Consider the following 17,400-nt stretch of genomic DNA (forward strand, 5'->3'; position numbering starts at 1 on the left):
TTATATAAGATATATATTCGTTATAATGTTTCAATCCTATCAGTTATTCTTATGTTAATCTTGGTTATGTGTCTGTATATAAATTTTTTAGATCAATTGTATTTTAAGAGATTTATCTTGGTTATGTGGTTATGCGAATAATTTTTTTTAAGAGATTAAGAATTTGTGATATGTTAACATAAATTCTTTAAATGTAAACAACATAACCAAAATTAATCGAGAGTAACATGACTGCAACACTAGCATTGAATTTTAATCATTACAACACCAATATATATCTTATAAGGATATTATTATGATAGAATCAGAACATTTACGAACATATCTCTTATATATGATTAAATTTCATTATTTAATGAAGTTTTTTTTTTATTTTACTAATTAAAATAAAATTTATAAAAATTAACGTTTTCTAAAAATTATAAAACAACTATTTGATTTCTTTTATTTTAGAAAAAAATATTGTACGCGTGGCATCTTCGTCACCAAAATAGTTGACGTAACATCAACGTCAGTAAGATTAGATGATGTGGCGACGGTGTATGTTTTCGCTGAAAAATATAAAAAATGTATGTTATTTGATTTTTCAAAAGTATATGTATGTTTTGCACTGCCATATAAGCCGGGTATCACCATCTTTACCTGGGGCTTATAGTGGATTCGCTCATCAATGTAACATCAAAATCATGGAATTTACCGGTCATTCAGAATATGGTGGCTCCTCAAGATGCGAAAATAATTGAAAGTTTACTATTAAGTCAAAGTTCAGACAACAGATCGAGATGAATGGCATTTTACTACTAATGGGAGATATACGGTTAAATCTTGATAGCAAGTAGAACGAGTGTACCCAGATAGAGACAGAACGCTTACAGAGTATGGTACTTCGGTATCTCCACTGAAGGCACACTGCTGGAAAGTCTACTGTCTACTCAAGATGAAACATTTTCCGTGGAAATTGGTATCAAAATGTATAGCAGTTATGAAAAAAATAAGAGCAAGAGGAATTCAAGATGATACAATTTGTGCACGGTGTGGAGCATCCGAAGAATCCATAAATCATGTATTTTTTGAATTTCCACCAGCGGTTCAGGTTTGGGCACTCTCACGAATTCCATCGAACCAAGAAATGTTTCCCATTGAATCACTTTTTGCAAATATAGATCATTTATTTTGGAGGATTTCTCCGGAATTGGAAGATCATTAGTTTGCTTGGATCTTATGGTATCTATGGAAAGAAAGAAACAGCAAAGTCTTTACCGATTTGGATATTGATCCTAAAGATACTCTCAAATTGGCAGAAACAAAATCTTTACTTTGGGCCGAAGCACAGACTTCACTTACACATGGAATCAATCAAGCTCGTTTACCAGTAGAAACAACGGTACCGTCTATCCCAGGTAGATGGTGTTTTACAGATGGATCATGGAAAAATCATGAAACTTATTCGGGACAAGTGTGGTATAGCACACTAGAAGGTTTTGATGGTCTAATGAGAGCGAAGAATACAAAAGCGAGTCAGTCGCCACTCTACTCGAAGATAGAGGCTCTCATTTGAGCAATGAAATGTATGAGGAATCTACAACAATTTTCTGTTATTTTTGCAACGGATTGTTCTCAACTGGTGAAGATAGTTTTGGAACCAAAAGAATGGTCAGCCTCTGCAAGTTATTTGGAAGACATAAAAATCTTGAAGAGAAGTTTCAACAGCTCAGAACTCATTCATATACCACAGACACCGAATTCAAAGGCGGACAGTCTCATACGCAGGCGAGAAAATAACCATAGTTTGTCGTTCATATGGATGAGGAGTTATAAGTTTGGTTTGCAAAGTGTAAATGAATATGTATATGTTGCTGACAAAAGAAAAAAAGTATAAACCAGATATAAATTGAATATATTGTGATATGTTTGATACGAAATAGCCGTTTTTCTCCACTCAAGACGGCCAGACTTCCTATTAACCACTCCCACTATAGGACTCAATTAAAAAGTAATTTTGGTTATATAGTTTACGTTCAGCGTGATCATGAGTCATAATTTTCTATCCTTCCAAAGTACCACGGACGGTTATGAGTGATGCAAACAAAAACTTTCTCTCAAGATCAGAACAACAGAAAGATTCCTATTGTACGAGCAAGAAGATGAATCCCGTGACAGCCTGAAGCTTAGTCGACAGCAAGAGGGAATGTAATTTTATTCACTATCTATTTGTCATTTTTCTTTTCTTTTTTTAAGAAAGAGATTTTCATACTATACATATTTGTGTTTTTCTAATATTTTTTTAATCACAGACAATAATTGTTAATTAAAAAAAACAAAAAATGATCAAATGTCTAAACTGAGAACTCACAGAACTTTTGATGAAACAGACAGAGAACTAGAAGCAGTCACGGCAGCCGCCGAACAAGACCCGCTAGAACCTGAGTGGGACGCATGGCGGATTCGAGAGCGGAGAGACGGCTATCGAATGAGCCGAGGATGGAGACGGCATTGTCAGTGATGGTTTGACTCTTCTGGAGAGACTTCCTCATCAGCAGAGCTCTTTCGCTGAGGAGATCGATTTTGGTATCTACGGCTAGGGGTGTCAATATGGGTCAACCAACCCAACCCAATCCAAACCCAAATGGATTTAGCAGTTTATGGATCATGAGTTAATCCAACCCATTAACTAAATGGATTGGGTTAAACCATAACTCATTTAAATCAACGAGTTAGTGGTTTTATTGGTTGACCCTAGGCCTGGGCAATAAATCCGAACCCGAAAACCCGAACCGAATCCGGTCCGATAAAACCGGTTCGGGTCGGGTACGGATCCTCTAAATATACCGATCGGGTCATGTTTTCTTGGTACAACGGGTGTCGGGTCGGGTCGGGTAAAAACCCGAGATCCGATTGGTTACTCCCGAAACCCGAACTTTTTCAACCCTAATCCCTTTCCATTTTTGTTTTGATTACACAGCCTAACACGAGATTCTCTGCGAAATCCTCTACCAAACCTTTCCGAAATCTCATCATCCCGTAATATTGTTTCATATATCTTTTCCTTAACCCCGTAATCAAATATCCTCACTGATTCTCATCATCGATTCAAATTTGAAACCCTATATACCAGTTCCTATATAAATGGCTTTGCGATTCTTCAAAATTGATAAACCAATCCATCTCTTTAGTCAGAAAATAATCAATCCGAGGTACTCAATTTTCTCTTGAGTTCTCGATAAATTTAATTTCGTTTTTCAATTTCACGTTTTTGTTTGGGATAATATGTTGGTGTTTTGGGTCAAGTCTCGTGATTTTGATTAGTCTTAATATTCGATACATGTAACTTCTGTTGTTTTTAGATTCTATAATTGTTCTCTTATTTTGACTTTGGTTGAAAGTCTTTACGCTTCTGTCACAAATCGTTTTTAGAAGCTTCTGTTGTTGACTTTGGTTGAAAGTTCTTAAGATATAACTTGTTTCATATGAGTGTGATGAAGCTTGAACTTCACGTGTGATGTCTGATGAGTTAACGTATGATGATTCTATAATTGATTATATTTTTTAATATTGACATTATGTGTAATGAGTCATCAAGCGTTGATCATATATGTGTTGATATCAAGTCTATTTGTTGTGATGTGGCTGATATATTAGTGATCATGTTTAACGTATGATGTTTGAATTTATTGTAAACAAGCTCTTACTAATTCTAACGCTTGTTCTTCTTCTATTCCAGATGGCATCCTCATCTTCTAAGAACCAAGCGACTGAAGAAGCAATGGATGTGGAATACGAAGAGCAAGAGTACCAAGGGAAAAATGCTGATGCAAATGGACCATCATCTCAGGCAAGCAAGGTGAAGAAGCTGGTTGAGCCAAGGTCTTTTGTCTGGAAGAATTACACCAGAACCAAAGAGAGTCGTGACAAATGCATCTGTCACCATTGCCAAAAGACCTTCTCATGTGCATCCAAGTCAGGCACTTCTAACCTGAAGAAGCATTTGCAAATCTGCAAAGAACACCAAGCGTGGTTAACTAGTCAGAAAAAAAATCAACAGCGGCTTGGTTGTGAAGGAAATCTGAAGGCATCTAAAGTGTCTGAGACGGTTTTCAAAGAAGCTTGTAACGAGCTTCTAGTGTTAGGAGAACTGCCACTTTCATTCATTGAAAGTACTGCTTTTAAGCACTTCTGCGAAAAGGTAATACCTTATATAACATTGTCTTATTAATATTTGTTTTGAAATAATCTAACGTTACTTACTCTTTTAATTTGTTATATTGCAAGGTTAACCTGTTCAAGCCTCAGTCAAGAAGGACTGCTACAAGGAACATTGTGGAGATGTTTGTGAAAAAGAAAGCAGCATTGAAGAATTTGCTCACCACAAGCAAACAAAGAGTTTCACTTACCACTGATATTTGGGTATCTCATGTCACAGGTAAAGACCGTAAAGTGTTTTATTTATTAATCCTGTCAATACAATTCATAGTTCAATAATGACATACAATTATACAAATTTGTTCACGGTTTTCATTCATGACTCACAGGTGCAAGTTACATGGTTATCACTGCACACTTCATTGACGAATCATGGCAACTGAAGAAGTTAATCATTGGATTCAAGTATGTCATGGATCACAAAGGTCAGACCATTGCTACTGTTCTTTTAGACTGTTTAGCAGACTGGGGAATTGAGAAAGTGTTCTGCATCACAGTAGATAATGCAACTGCTAATACTTCTGCTATTAGGAGGTTCCATAGTGAGTTTAGGTCGATTTCTCCTGATGCTTTGGTCTTAGATGGGAACTTTTTGCACATGAGGTGTTCTGCTCATATTATCAACTTGATTGCTAAGGAGGGGTTGAATGATTTAGGCGAGAGTGTCTTGGCTATCCGTAATGCTGTTCAGTATGTTCGATCTTCTACCAGTCGGTTGAATGCATTTGATCAAAGAGTCCTGACTGGTAAGATGACTCGTGGTAGCTTGCCCCTAGACATAAAGACTAGGTGGAATTCAACTTTTCTAATGTTATCTAGAGCAATGCAGTTTAAGATAGCATTTGATAGGATGGAAGCTGAAGATAGGTTGTATAATGACTACTTTTTAGAAGTAGAAAACGGGTCTAAGAGGTGTGGACCACCTGCTGCTAGCGATTGGAGTGCTGTTGAGAAGCTAATTCGATTTTTGATCATCTTTTACAACAGCACTCTGGTTGTCTCAGCCTCATCTAAGGTCAATGCATTCAAATGCTATGGTGAGATTGTGACAATCGAGAGAAATCTCAATCTTTTAGCTAGTAGCTTAGACTCTGAGTTGAAGGTAAAAGCATCTGAAATGTTGAAGAAGTTCTTGAAGTATTGGGATGGCATCAAAGGTGTCAACAAAATGGTGATCCTAGCGACAATCTTTGATCCTAGGAATAAGATGCATTTTGCTAAGCTTTGTTTTGAGAAACTGTATGGGAAAGACAGCTTCGAGGCCAAGGAAATGCTAAAGTCAGTGACTGATCTTCTCACATGCATGTTCAATGAGTACAACATGCGTTTCAGAGGGGCTTCTGGACAAGCATCACAGTCGCAGGTGGCTTCTAATGTCCCTGGTTCAGAGTCTCAGGAACAAGCAACAGACAGAATGGAACTTGTAGTTGACGATTTTGGCTATGAAAGAATGGATGTTGTGTACAAGGATCTTGTTGCTGAAAAAGGTGAAGATACAAGGGATGAGCTGGAAGTTTACTTGAAGGAAGCTGTAGAGAATCCTAAGATCTTAATGGGACTCGATTTTGACATTCTGTCATGGTGGAAGGTGCATAAAATCAAGTACCCGGTTCTTGCAGAAATGGCCAGAGATCTCTTTGCTATGCAAGTATCATCAGTGGCATCGGAAAGTGCTTTTAGCACAAGTGGAAGGATATTGGAACCGCATAGAAGTTGTTTAACTCACTTCATGATTGAGGTTCTTATGTGTACTGAGCAATGGATGCAAGCTGACATCAAGCTTAATGCAAGCATCACTACAAATGAACAAATCCTAGCTGATGTTGAGATGCTTGATAAGCTTGAGAAAGGTATGTTTCTCTAACTTATGCTTTATTCATTAAATTTAGTATATTAGTCATTTCACTTAAATCATTTACCTTTTTGTTGTCAGAGTTTGAAGCTCAAAACATTGACGATTGATGTCTGGATGTTTGAGTTTGAAGGCTGAAGCTTGAACGTGAGGCTGAAGCTGGAAGTATGAAAGAGTTGGTTTATATTTTATTGAATAATGTTGCTTTTAGACCTGGTTTTCACTTGGATATTGGTTATTCTCGTTTGGTTTTCATTTCAATAACTGTGATCTTTGCATCACTTCTTTTTAATAAAGTTTGAAAGTTGCTTTTATCTGTGTCTGATTACAATTCGATGTGTCTATTTTTATGTTTGCCTTTTGTATACAGAGTAGCTTTACGACCTGTTTTTAGGTTAACGTACATGGCATTATTCATAAAGAGGCCGAGTAGTAATACAATAGCAAGTATTTAGTAGTGTCTAAGCAAGTATAAGTTAGTGTTTCAGAACCGAAATCCGGTTAAGAACCGAAACCCGAAAGTATATCGGGTTTAGTCGGATCTTCGGTATGTTACCAAACCCGGACCGAACCCGACTAAACCCGAACCGAGACCGATCCGAACTTTAAAAAGACCCGAATGGGGCTGATTTTTGTAAACCCGAAAACCCGACACCCGATTAGATCCGAACCGAAACCCGATTGGAACCCCGAATGCCCATGCCTAGGTTGACCCATTAACGATAGTATTAATAAACATAATTTACAAATATTTACTATATCACAATAAGATTACCATCAACTTACTAACATTTAATAATTAAAAATGCTAATAAAAAATTAGCAAATTATATAATTTTCTTTTCTCAAGTTATATAATATAACTCATCAAAATATTTGAAATAACAGAAAATCAAATGTCTAGCAAGAAAAACAAGATTGCCTCTCTAGTCTCCACCATTACACATTAACAATTGCCTCTCTAGTCTCCACCATTACACATTAACAAGAACTCTCGTCGTTTGATAATAGAACACAAACAAAAGTCTCTAATTCCAATCGAGCCACTTCATCGTTTCGTTCACTTCTCTAATGCCCATTGTTTTCACCTGAAACACAAAATCAACCATTTGAGTGCAAACTCATATCTTAAAATCTCTTAGAAGAAATACAACATTCAAAGAACCAATTTAGAGATAGAGAATATTCTGCTTGATGAAACACTCACTGTAACAATCACTGGCTACACTATTCCTTTACCATCCAAGGTGTAAAACACTTTACATAACAAGAACCCAAAAAGAAACTCGTTTCGAAAAGGGATTTTCACAAATGGTTTTCTTGTTGAATTATATTGAGGACACAATAGCCATTTCCAAAGAAAGAATCATAGTATCGCAATAAAACCAACGAGAATGACACATTCAAGACTCATGCATATCAAATTTCTCAGAAATAAGCAGAGTCAAAGAAAATAGTCAATATTTACTTTGAGAATAATCAAAGAACTTACTCCTTTGGTGGACGTGTGATCATGTCTTCCACATCATTTGGACTCGGTCTAATAACAACCGTCTCACCTTCAACAAAGACAACAGATGGAGAAGAACATAAACCGTGATTCCATGAACTCCCAATAGAGCAAAAAGCATTTTCCAATAAGAAAATATCAAACCAGAAACTATATCATACGCATGATCAAAAAAAATCATATTAAGCCATGAGAGTCGAAACTCAAATACAATCCACAAGATAGAAACCCTCTTGACTAATGAGTTTGTCGATAGATTCAAACCCATAAAAATTCACTTCAGTTAATCCCAAATCATCAAAATCAGTGACCCATAAAGCCAAATTGAAGAAAAATAGAGTTCGACTCACAAGGAAGATGAGTTGCTGTGTTGTGATTGATAACCGAAAATCAATGACCCAAAAGGTGTGAATCGATGTCGTGATCGATGATGAAGGTCTAGCGAGATCGAAAAAGAGAGATCAAGTCTCGTGAGATAAGAAAAAAGGGAGAGAAAGACGAAGAGAAACAACGTGTGTGCAAAAATTGGTTTGGATTGGATAACCCATAAACTCATTTTGATCCAAACCAATATTAATCCAACTCACTAAGATCCAAGTTATTAACTCATTAGAACCATATGTTGGTTTGGTTTGGATCAATCCATTAATCACAACCCATTTTGACACCCCTATATACGGCCATGGAGAATCCAAAGAACTGAGAAAACTTTTTCTTCGATGAGAGAGCCGGTACGAGTACAGCTAAATAGATCGGAATCCGTCGATTCCTTCACCGTCCGCTGCAAATCATCAACCCATTTTTCTGCTCCTCCTACGGCTTCGGTTTCGCTCATCGTCGGTACGTGTCCAACAAGATACGTATCTTGCTTCCCCTAAATAAGAATCGTTCCCTCCTTTAATATCTATTTTTTTAATTACTAATTATCCTAAAAACGCCAATAAGATGGCTTTATATCCGAACACGATCTGTACTTATAAATTTACCATAATGAGAGCTAGGATGTGATATAAATCAGAACCAAAATTCAAAACCCAACCCACATCCCAACGGGTACCTGAACGCCTAAATCTAACTTAAATAAATATTTTACATGATTATTTGAATAATCAGTAAAACTATGCTCATAAAAATGTCAATAATAACATGTTTCGTCATATCATTAAATATTAATTGTAGCTAATTATTAGTAATATTATTTTATCAAGCATATATATATCTAGTTTTAATACTCTTATCTATAAAATTATATTATTATGTATCTGGTAAAGGTTTTGAAAAATTGTTTTTCTTGCATTTGGATTAAAGTGCAGTTGTATATATGCAAATTAGTAGGCATATATAATTCTAATTTATATTAATAAATAAAATATAATTGATTAGGTACTTAAATTTAGTGGTAATATAAATTGAATACATTTAAAAATAAATTAGTTATTTACATCTTTAATTTTAGGTTAGAATCTATATATAATAATAATTTAGTAAAATATAAGTAGAAATAATATAAAAACTAGTTAAATGTCCAATCTACAATATTTGTAAGTAGATAAAAAGTGTTTAGGTTTTAATAATATTGATAGTTAGTTATGTCTACACAAATTAAAAAAGGGAAATTACATGATTACCACTTTCATACTATCACTTTTCATTTTTACCATAACTAAAGGGACATTTTCAAAAATACATTCTTCATTAAGTGGCAAAAGACTTTTATGTCCTTATTCTTTATATATATAATAAATAAATATTTAAATAAATAAAAATCTAAAAACATAAAAAATAAATTTTTTAATTTTTTTTCGAATTATACTATTTCGAAATTCAAACCCTAAACCGTAAAACTCAACTCTAAACTCTAAACCTTTTTTTTTTTGAAATACGAACCCTAAACCCGAAACCATCAATCCTAAACCCTATTTTTTTTTAAATACCAACCCTAAACCCTGAAACATCAACTCTAAACCCTAAACCTCAAAACCTCAACTCTAAACCTTAAACCCTAAACCTTCAACTCTAAACCCTAAAACATCAACTCTAAACCCTAAACCCTAATCTTCAACTCTAAACCCTAAACCATCAACACTAAACCCTAAACCCTAAAAAGTAAACTCTAAACCCTAAAACATCAACTCTAAACCCTAAATCCTAAACCTTTAACTCTAAACCCTAAACTCTAAACCCTAAACTCTAAACCCTAAACCCTAAAACCCTAGAGGTTAGGGTTTTAGGTTTTAGATTTGAAGGATTAGGGTTTTAGGGTTTAGGGTTTATGTTTAGGGTTTAGAGTTGATGTTTTAGGGTTTAGATTTGAAGGTTTAGGTTTTTAGGGTTTAGGGTTCGAATTTCAGAAAAATATAGGGTTTAGGGTTTACGTTTAGGGTTTAGGGTTTACGTTTAGGGTTTAGATTTGAAGGTTTAGAGTTGATGTTTCGGGGTTTAGGGTTTAGAGATGATGTTTCATGGTTTAGGGTTTAAAGTTGATGTTTTAAGTTTAGATTTAGGGTTTAGAGTTTACGTTTAGGGTTTAGAGTTGATTTTTTAGGGTTTAGATTTGAAGTTTTAGGGTTTAGGGTTTAGAATTGATGTTTCGGGGTTTAGGGTTTAGAGTTGATGATTTAGGATTTAGAGTTGATGTTTTAAGTTTAGATTAGTTAACCATATGTTTTTTTTTTGTCAAAGTTAATCAAAAGGTTATAAATGTTTTTTACTCTTCATTAAAGATGAGGTTAAAAGTGGTTAGTGTAAACATGAAAAATGGTACTTTGAAAATGGTATTTTTTGCAATTTCTCAATTAAAATGTTGTTAAAATAATGGATTGGTTTACTACATGCTGACATCTAGTTTTTTATACAACAAAAAGGAAATCTTTTTATACAACACTGCTAAATATGAAAATGGAATATTACCATATTATAAAATCAAGAAAATAATATTCCTGCTGTTTCATATTTTTCTGTTTTGCATGTTGTCGCTACATACCGTGTATTTTATTTCTTAACGATACTTAAGCATGTAGTTTACATCAATACATAGCCCCAATGACATGTTTTGAAACATTTACAGTTCTAGAATATTTGTCGTTACCAATAACATCTAAAATATTTGTCGTTACCAATGACATCTAAAATATTCGTTTTCCTAGCATAAATTCCGGGAACAGCATGTGATGAAGGGATATATTTTACATTTGATTTTAGTTAATTATTACTAATAAACAAACAAAAATTATTCTATTTCATAGTTATAAATTCATTAAAGGTCGATTTCGGTGTGCGTAACTAAAAACAGATGGACACTTTCATTCAAATATTATTCATTCGGTGTGTAACTAAAAACAGATGGACACTTTCATTCAAATATTATTCATATAGTAATTATGAAAATTTATTATGTTTCCTCAGGTTTTATCAAACGTGGACAAGAGTAGTCGCTTCTTCCTCCTTGAAAATAAAAATAACGCATGTTCATACGAATCAAGAAAAAAAAACGAATTTCCCTCTAACGATTTTTTTACCTCTATATCTTATATACCAAAGTCTACAGATGTCCGTGCGGGTCACCTTGCAAAGGTGCTCAATCACGTGAAGTTAGCTCATCCTATGTAAACTGTTTTGATCCTTATTGAATTAGCTATTGAGGCTGGTCAAGTATAAGCAAATTTAATTGAATCTATGCTTTCGATGTAAAAAATATGAACTCAAGATAATTTGTAACTTTTATACGAGATCATTAAATTTATAATAGTATGATATCAAAAGTGGGCCTAAGGGAGATTGAAAATGATCAACTCAAATAATTAAAAATTTAATATACATAAAAAGCAAGCAAGTAAAACAACATTTCAAAATAAAATAATAAAAATATAACCATTTCATCTCAAAATTCAATAATATAAACCCTCTTCCACCATCTTCTACTTCCTCACAAACAACATTTCCCACACAAAAAATGGCACCAATAAAAGATCTCATATCCAAGTTCTCAGATTTCAAGAACAACAAGAAACTTATTATCTCCTCCGCCGTCTTAGCTTTGGTGCTATTTTCCGCCGTCGTTGGAATCGCCGTAACAAAATCTAACCAAACCAAAAACCAAAAAATCCCAACGCTATCTCCAACATCACACGCCGTTTTAAAGTCCGTTTGCAGCTCAACTCTCTACCCGGAGCTCTGTTTCTCCGCCGTAGCAGCCACCGGCAAAAAGTTGACGTCAGATAAGGACGTTATCGAAGCGTCGCTGAACCTAACCACAAACGCCGTGAAACACAACTACTTTGCAGTCAAGAAGCTTATCACTAAAAGAAAAGGCTTGACGGCGCGTGAGGTAACAGCGCTTCATGATTGTTTGGAGATTATTGATGAGACGTTAGATGAGCTTCACGTGGCGCTGGAGGATCTTCATCAGTATCCTAAAGGCAAATCTCTGAGGAAACATGCTGATGATCTGAAAACACTAATTAGCTCAGCCATTACTAACCAAGGGACTTGCCTTGACGGCTTCTCTTACGACAATGCAGATCGGAAACTTCGCAAGGCCTTATTGAAGGGGCAGGTACACAAATTTAATATAAAGTTTAAATGAATATTTAAAATTAAATAGGGGTAGATGTATGAACTTATTATGCATATACAGCATTTCTTTCAAACGAATAAAAACAAAATGTTACAGCTTATCAATGAATTGAACCGACCAAAACAGGTACATGTGGAGCACATGTGTAGTAACGCATTAGCAATGATCAAGAACATGACAGAAACCGACATAGCCAACTTCGAGCTGAAAGACAAGTCCGGCTCCACCAACAACCGTAAACTCAAGGAGGAGCTTACAGGCGACTTAGACGGAGAAGGCTGGCCAAACTGGTTATCCATCGGAGACAGAAGGCTTCTTCAAGGGTCAACGGGGGTGAATGCAGACGCCACGGTGGCGGCTGATGGAAGCGGTGACTTTACGACGGTTGCGGCGGCTGTAGCAGCTGCGCCGGAGAAGAGTAATAAGAGGTATGTGATACATATAAAAGCAGGAGTTTATAGAGAGAATGTGGAAGTGTCGAAGAAGAAGAAGAATATAATGTTTTTGGGAGATGGTCGAGGAAAGACTATTATTACCGGAAAAAGAAACGTCGTTGACGGAAGCACCACTTTCCACTCAGCTACCGTTGGTATGTACTCTCCCCCTGAATCTAAATAATTGATGTTTTTTGTTTTCTATTAAAAGCAATTATTCTAAATTTAAAGTAATACATTTAATTTTAAAATAAAAGATAGCTAAAATAAAAAATCTAAGTGGTATAATTTTATTGGAAAACTAATACAACATTAAATTAACTAAAAGAAAAACTCAAAAATAATAAACAAAAAGTGCATTTATTTTGTTTAGTATGTACATGTGAAAAATCTAAATCATCAACTTTTTAATATTCTAATTATTCATTTTTCTGTTTTAAAATTCTTCATCATGCAACTACTAACAAATTTAATGTTTTTTTGTAATTTTATAAAATTCGAAAATAGTACTTCGAGGACTTTCGGTATACGTACCACGTAACATCACATGAGAGACATTTTCAGGTTAATTTATGTTTTGTTTTCTCGTGAATGTAGCTGCCGTTGGTGAAAGATTCTTAGCGCGTGACATCACGTTCCAAAACACGGCGGGTCCGTCAAAGCATCAAGCGGTGGCTCTCCGGGTCGGGTCAGACTTCTCCGCTTTTTACAACTGCGACATGTTAGCTTATCAAGACACACTTTACGTTCACTCCAACCGTCAGTTCTTTGTCAAATGTCACATAGCCGGAACCGTCGATTTCATCTTCGGAAACGCAGCCGCGGTTTTACAAGACTGTGTTATAAACGCACGCCGACCCAACTCCAACCAGAAAAACATGGTCACGGCTCAGGGCCGGTCCGACCCGAACCAAAACACTGGGATTGTGATTCAGAATTGTAAGATTGGTGCCACATCGGATCTTATGGCCGTCAAAGGAAGTTTTTCGACGTATCTTGGTCGTCCTTGGAAACAATATTCGAGGACAGTGATAATGCAGTCGGATATCTCCGACGTGATCCGACCTGAAGGATGGCTTGAGTGGAGCGGGGATTTTGCGTTGGATACTCTGACTTATAGAGAGTATTTGAATAGAGGAGCGGGGTCTGGAACTGCAAATAGAGTAAAGTGGAAGGGCTATCAGGTGATTACGAATGTTACAGAGGCTCAACAGTATACGGCTGGTCAGTTTATTGGTGGTGAAGGCTGGTTAGGCTCGACCGGTTTTCCTTTCTCGCTGAGTCTTTGATATTTTTATAATTTGAATTATTAATTTATCTTCCCTTATTAATCAATAAAGTATGGATTTGATAAAATTATAAAGTTACTCTTATAAGGTTAAGCCATGCCAAAGTTAACATACCTACTTTTATCTGCTCATATCAATATGAATTTTCATGTCATTCTCCTGATCCAAGGCGAGGTTCAAACTAGCCTGGAATTTTGAACCGAACGAAACGAACCAAAATTGTGGTTAGTTCGATGAGAAGTTCGGTTCGATTCGATAAATTAATAAAAACTTTAGTTTTCGGTTCGGTTCATAAATTGATTAGTTCGATTTTTCAAGAAAAATAAAAATTGTCAACCAAATTTCGAACCACACTAACCGAATAAACCAAAAATTTAAACCAAAATTACCCGAAATTATCCGAAAAATAATCAAAACCAAAAAACTTTGGTTTGTTTCGGTACACTACCCGAGAACCAAACTGAACTTTTCTGGTTCGATTCGGTGGGATTTTGGTCGAACCAAACTAACCGAATTCCAAATTACCCGATGCAAACTACCCAAACTACCCGAACCGAACCCGCATGCCTAGTTCAAACTATAAACCCGGGTAGAATGAAACCGACTTAAACCAAATTTTGAAAACCAAACCGAGATTCAAACTTTATACACTCCATTAATGGAATAAAATTAACACACAGCTCCGGAGTGATATGGTGTCAAAGCCTACATGACCGGATAATACCGGATTGATTTACTGGTTTGGATTCATCAAGTAATATAACCAGGACTCATGTGTTCGAAGCCCAATCTTTGTGCTGTCACTTGTCGGATTTAAGGCCTCAATAGATTTAGATGGACCACTTGTTAGACATGCACATGGCCATTTCAATGTTGCAAGATAATCTTCTTTTTGTATTCAATTTTCTTGTTTGTTGTATTCATTTTCATGTTGTATTATTCTTCTTTCCAATGTGTATACTTGAAAATGTTACCAGTAATCACTTGAATGTGTTCCTCCCTTTGGTCCTACTACGAAATAAAGGGAGTTGACTTTTGACTTATTTTGGGTTATTACACTTTAATCATGCGTTATCAATGGATTTAGAAGAGACATGGTATTGTTGCACTTGATTGGATAGACAAAAAAGGTTGCGTAATGGAGATTAGTATAGTTTATAATAAATCTACGTAATTAAATAGTTAAAAACTTAATCATGAATCTCCACATGCAAATAGATCAACTGTCACACACTCGCACACTTGCACACACCAAGAAAATGGAGCTAGCGAGTCACATTCATATATTCACACTTTTGCTTGGTTCCCCTCTTCTTTATAAAAGACAACAACAACACATGTTCCACTGACAGAACAACAACAGAACATAAAATAAACTTTGTAATAAGAACCCAGAAACCAAAAAAAGGAGCTTACTTTATAGAAGATTATGGATTCAGTGACATCCTTCAAAGGATATGGAAAAGTAGACGAAGCTCAAGATCTAGCGTTAAAGAAAAAGACAAGAAAACGTCTGATTCTCCTAACCGTCTCCGGCGTAATCCTCGTCGCGGTGATAATCGCCGCCGTGGTCGGTACCGTGGTCCACAGCAAAAACAAGAACTCATCCGAGCCAACACCGAGTTCACCCCCCGAGTTAACACCATCCACATCGCTTAAAACCATTTGCAGCGTGACACGTTTCCCCGAATCTTGCTTCAACAGTATCTCAAAGCTTCCATCTTCCAACACAACAGATCCAGAGGTTCTGTTCAAGCTCTCGTTAAAGGTAATCATAGACGAGCTCGATTCGATTTCCGATTTACCGGAAAAGCTATCGACGGAGACGGAGGACGAGAGGATCAAATCCGCGTTAAGGGTATGTGGGAATCTGATCGAAGACGCGTTAGATCGGCTCAACGACACCGTCTCGTCAATGGACGCGTCTAAGGACGGGAGCAAGAAGACTCTAAACTCGTCGAGAATCAACGATCTCAAGACTTGGCTTAGCGCAACCGTGACGGATCACGAGACGTGTTTCGACGCGATAGACGAGTTAGCTACGAACAAGACGGAGTACGGGAACTCGACGATCACGAAGCAGCTCAAGTCCGCGATGAGCAGCTCCACCGAGTTCGCAAGCAACAGCCTCGCAATCGTGTCGAAGATCCTCGCCGCGATAAGCGACTTCGGGATTCCGATTCACGGAAGGAGACGGCTTTTGATGAGTCAGCAGACCCCGGAGTGGGCGCGGCGGAGGCTGTTACAGACGGAGGGTCTGAAGCCTGATGTGACGGTAGCGGCTGATGGAAGCGGAGATGTGATGACGGTGAACGAAGCGGTGGCGATGGTGCCGAAGAAGAGCTTGAAGGTGTTTGTGATCTATGTGAAAGCTGGGAGGTACGTTGAGAATGTTGTGATGGATAAGGGTAAGTGGAATGTTATGATCTACGGCGACGGGAAAGATAAAACAATTATCGCCGGCGGGAAGAACTTTATCGACGGGACTCCGACTTATGAAACGGCGACGTTTGGTAAGTTTTTCCTTCTTTAAGGCATCCGTTATGAAACGGCGGCGTTTTGATTTATTTTTGGTTTTTTACCTGTAGCTATACAAGGCAAAGGATTTATAATGAAGGACATCGCAATCATAAACACCTCCGGAGCAGCGAAGCACCAGGCGGTGGCGTTCCGATCAGGCTCCGACTTCTCCGTTTATTACCAATGCTCATTCGACGGTTTCCAAGACACGCTCTACCCTCACTCCAACCGCCAGTTCTACCGCAACTGTGATGTCACCGGCACCATCGACTTCATCTTCGGAAGCGCCGCTGTGGTTTTCCAAGACTGCAAGATCATGCCACGTCAGCCTCTCGGGAACCAGTTCAACACCATAACGGCTCAGGGGAAGAAAGATCCGAACCAGAACTCTGGCATGTCGATCCAGCGATGCACTATCTCAGCCAACGGGAATGTGACCGCTCCGACGTATCTTGGCCGACCGTGGAAGGATTTTTCTACGACGGTGATTATGGAGACGGAGATTGGACCGGTGGTTAAAGCTACCGGGTGGATGTCGTGGGTTGACGGCGTTGATCCGCCTCCGAGTATTGTGTACGGTGAGTACAAGAATACGGGTCCTGGTTCGGATGTGGCAATGAGAGTTAAATGGGCTGGGTATAAAGCGGTTATGACGGCGGATGAGGCAGCTAAGTTTACGGTGGCAACGCTTTTACATGGCGGTGATTGGATACCGGCGACGGGAGTGACCCATCAGCTATCTTGATTTTAGTGAGATTATGGATTTTACTTGGATTTATAGATTTTGTTTTATATGAGAACATCCGGTTTCGTTCTACTTTTTTAATTATGGTCTGTATTTGTACTTTGTGACTTTGTGATATGAGATAATAGTTGAAGTTTTATAATCAGAGAAGTTACTAAATTTTAGGGTTTGGTTGTTTGGATATTTATTTGGATGCTGGTAAGGTTTTTGAATTCAATTTCTTATTTGGATGCTGGTAAGGTTTTTGAATTCAATTTCTTAACAACATTCGGGT

At 36.9% G+C, this 17,400-nt stretch overlaps 2 protein-coding genes and 1 long non-coding RNA gene across 3 annotated transcripts; 2 read left to right on the plus strand and 1 right to left on the minus strand.

Annotated features, from left to right (window-relative positions):
* Positions 1-6,925: 6,925 nt before the first annotated feature.
* LOC106417893 lies at positions 6,926-8,118 on the minus strand. The gene is made up of 3 exons (XR_001283513.3): positions 7,913-8,118; positions 7,545-7,611; positions 6,926-7,140 (listed from the first exon to the last, which is right to left on the minus strand). It is a non-coding gene; the product is annotated as an uncharacterized LOC106417893 (long non-coding RNA).
* Positions 8,119-11,476: 3,358 nt separating this feature from the next.
* On the plus strand, positions 11,477-13,928 carry LOC106416420 (pectinesterase 2). Its single transcript, XM_013857292.3, has 3 exons — positions 11,477-12,117; positions 12,265-12,727; positions 13,170-13,928. Exons 1-3 carry the CDS (start codon positions 11,515-11,517, stop codon positions 13,859-13,861), a joined length of 1,758 nt encoding a protein of 585 aa, XP_013712746.1. The 5' UTR covers positions 11,477-11,514; the 3' UTR covers positions 13,862-13,928.
* Positions 13,929-15,180: 1,252 nt separating this feature from the next.
* On the plus strand, positions 15,181-17,268 carry LOC106418361 (pectinesterase 1). Its single transcript, XM_013859051.3, has 2 exons — positions 15,181-16,374; positions 16,450-17,268. Exons 1-2 carry the CDS (start codon positions 15,291-15,293, stop codon positions 17,124-17,126), a joined length of 1,761 nt encoding a protein of 586 aa, XP_013714505.1. The 5' UTR covers positions 15,181-15,290; the 3' UTR covers positions 17,127-17,268.
* Positions 17,269-17,400: the final 132 nt, after the last annotated feature.

The sequence above is a fragment of the Brassica napus genome, chromosome C6, assembly GCF_020379485.1.
Source record: "Brassica napus cultivar Da-Ae chromosome C6, Da-Ae, whole genome shotgun sequence".
Classification (NCBI taxonomy): Eukaryota; Viridiplantae; Streptophyta; class Magnoliopsida; order Brassicales; family Brassicaceae; genus Brassica; species Brassica napus.

Bases quoted from the DNA above. Each gene is read 5' to 3' on its own strand.
- LOC106418361 (XM_013859051.3), top strand. From the start codon at position 15,291: ATGGATTCAGTGACATCCTTCAAAGGATATGGAAAAGTAGACGAAGCT. The intron at 16,375-16,449 runs GTAAGTTTTTCC...TTTTACCTGTAG, and splicing joins TTATGAAACGGCGACGTTTG to CTATACAAGGCAAAGGATTT.
- LOC106416420 (XM_013857292.3), top strand. From the start codon at position 11,515: ATGGCACCAATAAAAGATCTCATATCCAAGTTCTCAGATTTCAAGAAC. The intron at 12,118-12,264 runs GTACACAAATTT...CGACCAAAACAG, and splicing joins AGGCCTTATTGAAGGGGCAG to GTACATGTGGAGCACATGTG. The intron at 12,728-13,169 runs GTATGTACTCTC...TCGTGAATGTAG, and splicing joins TTTCCACTCAGCTACCGTTG to CTGCCGTTGGTGAAAGATTC.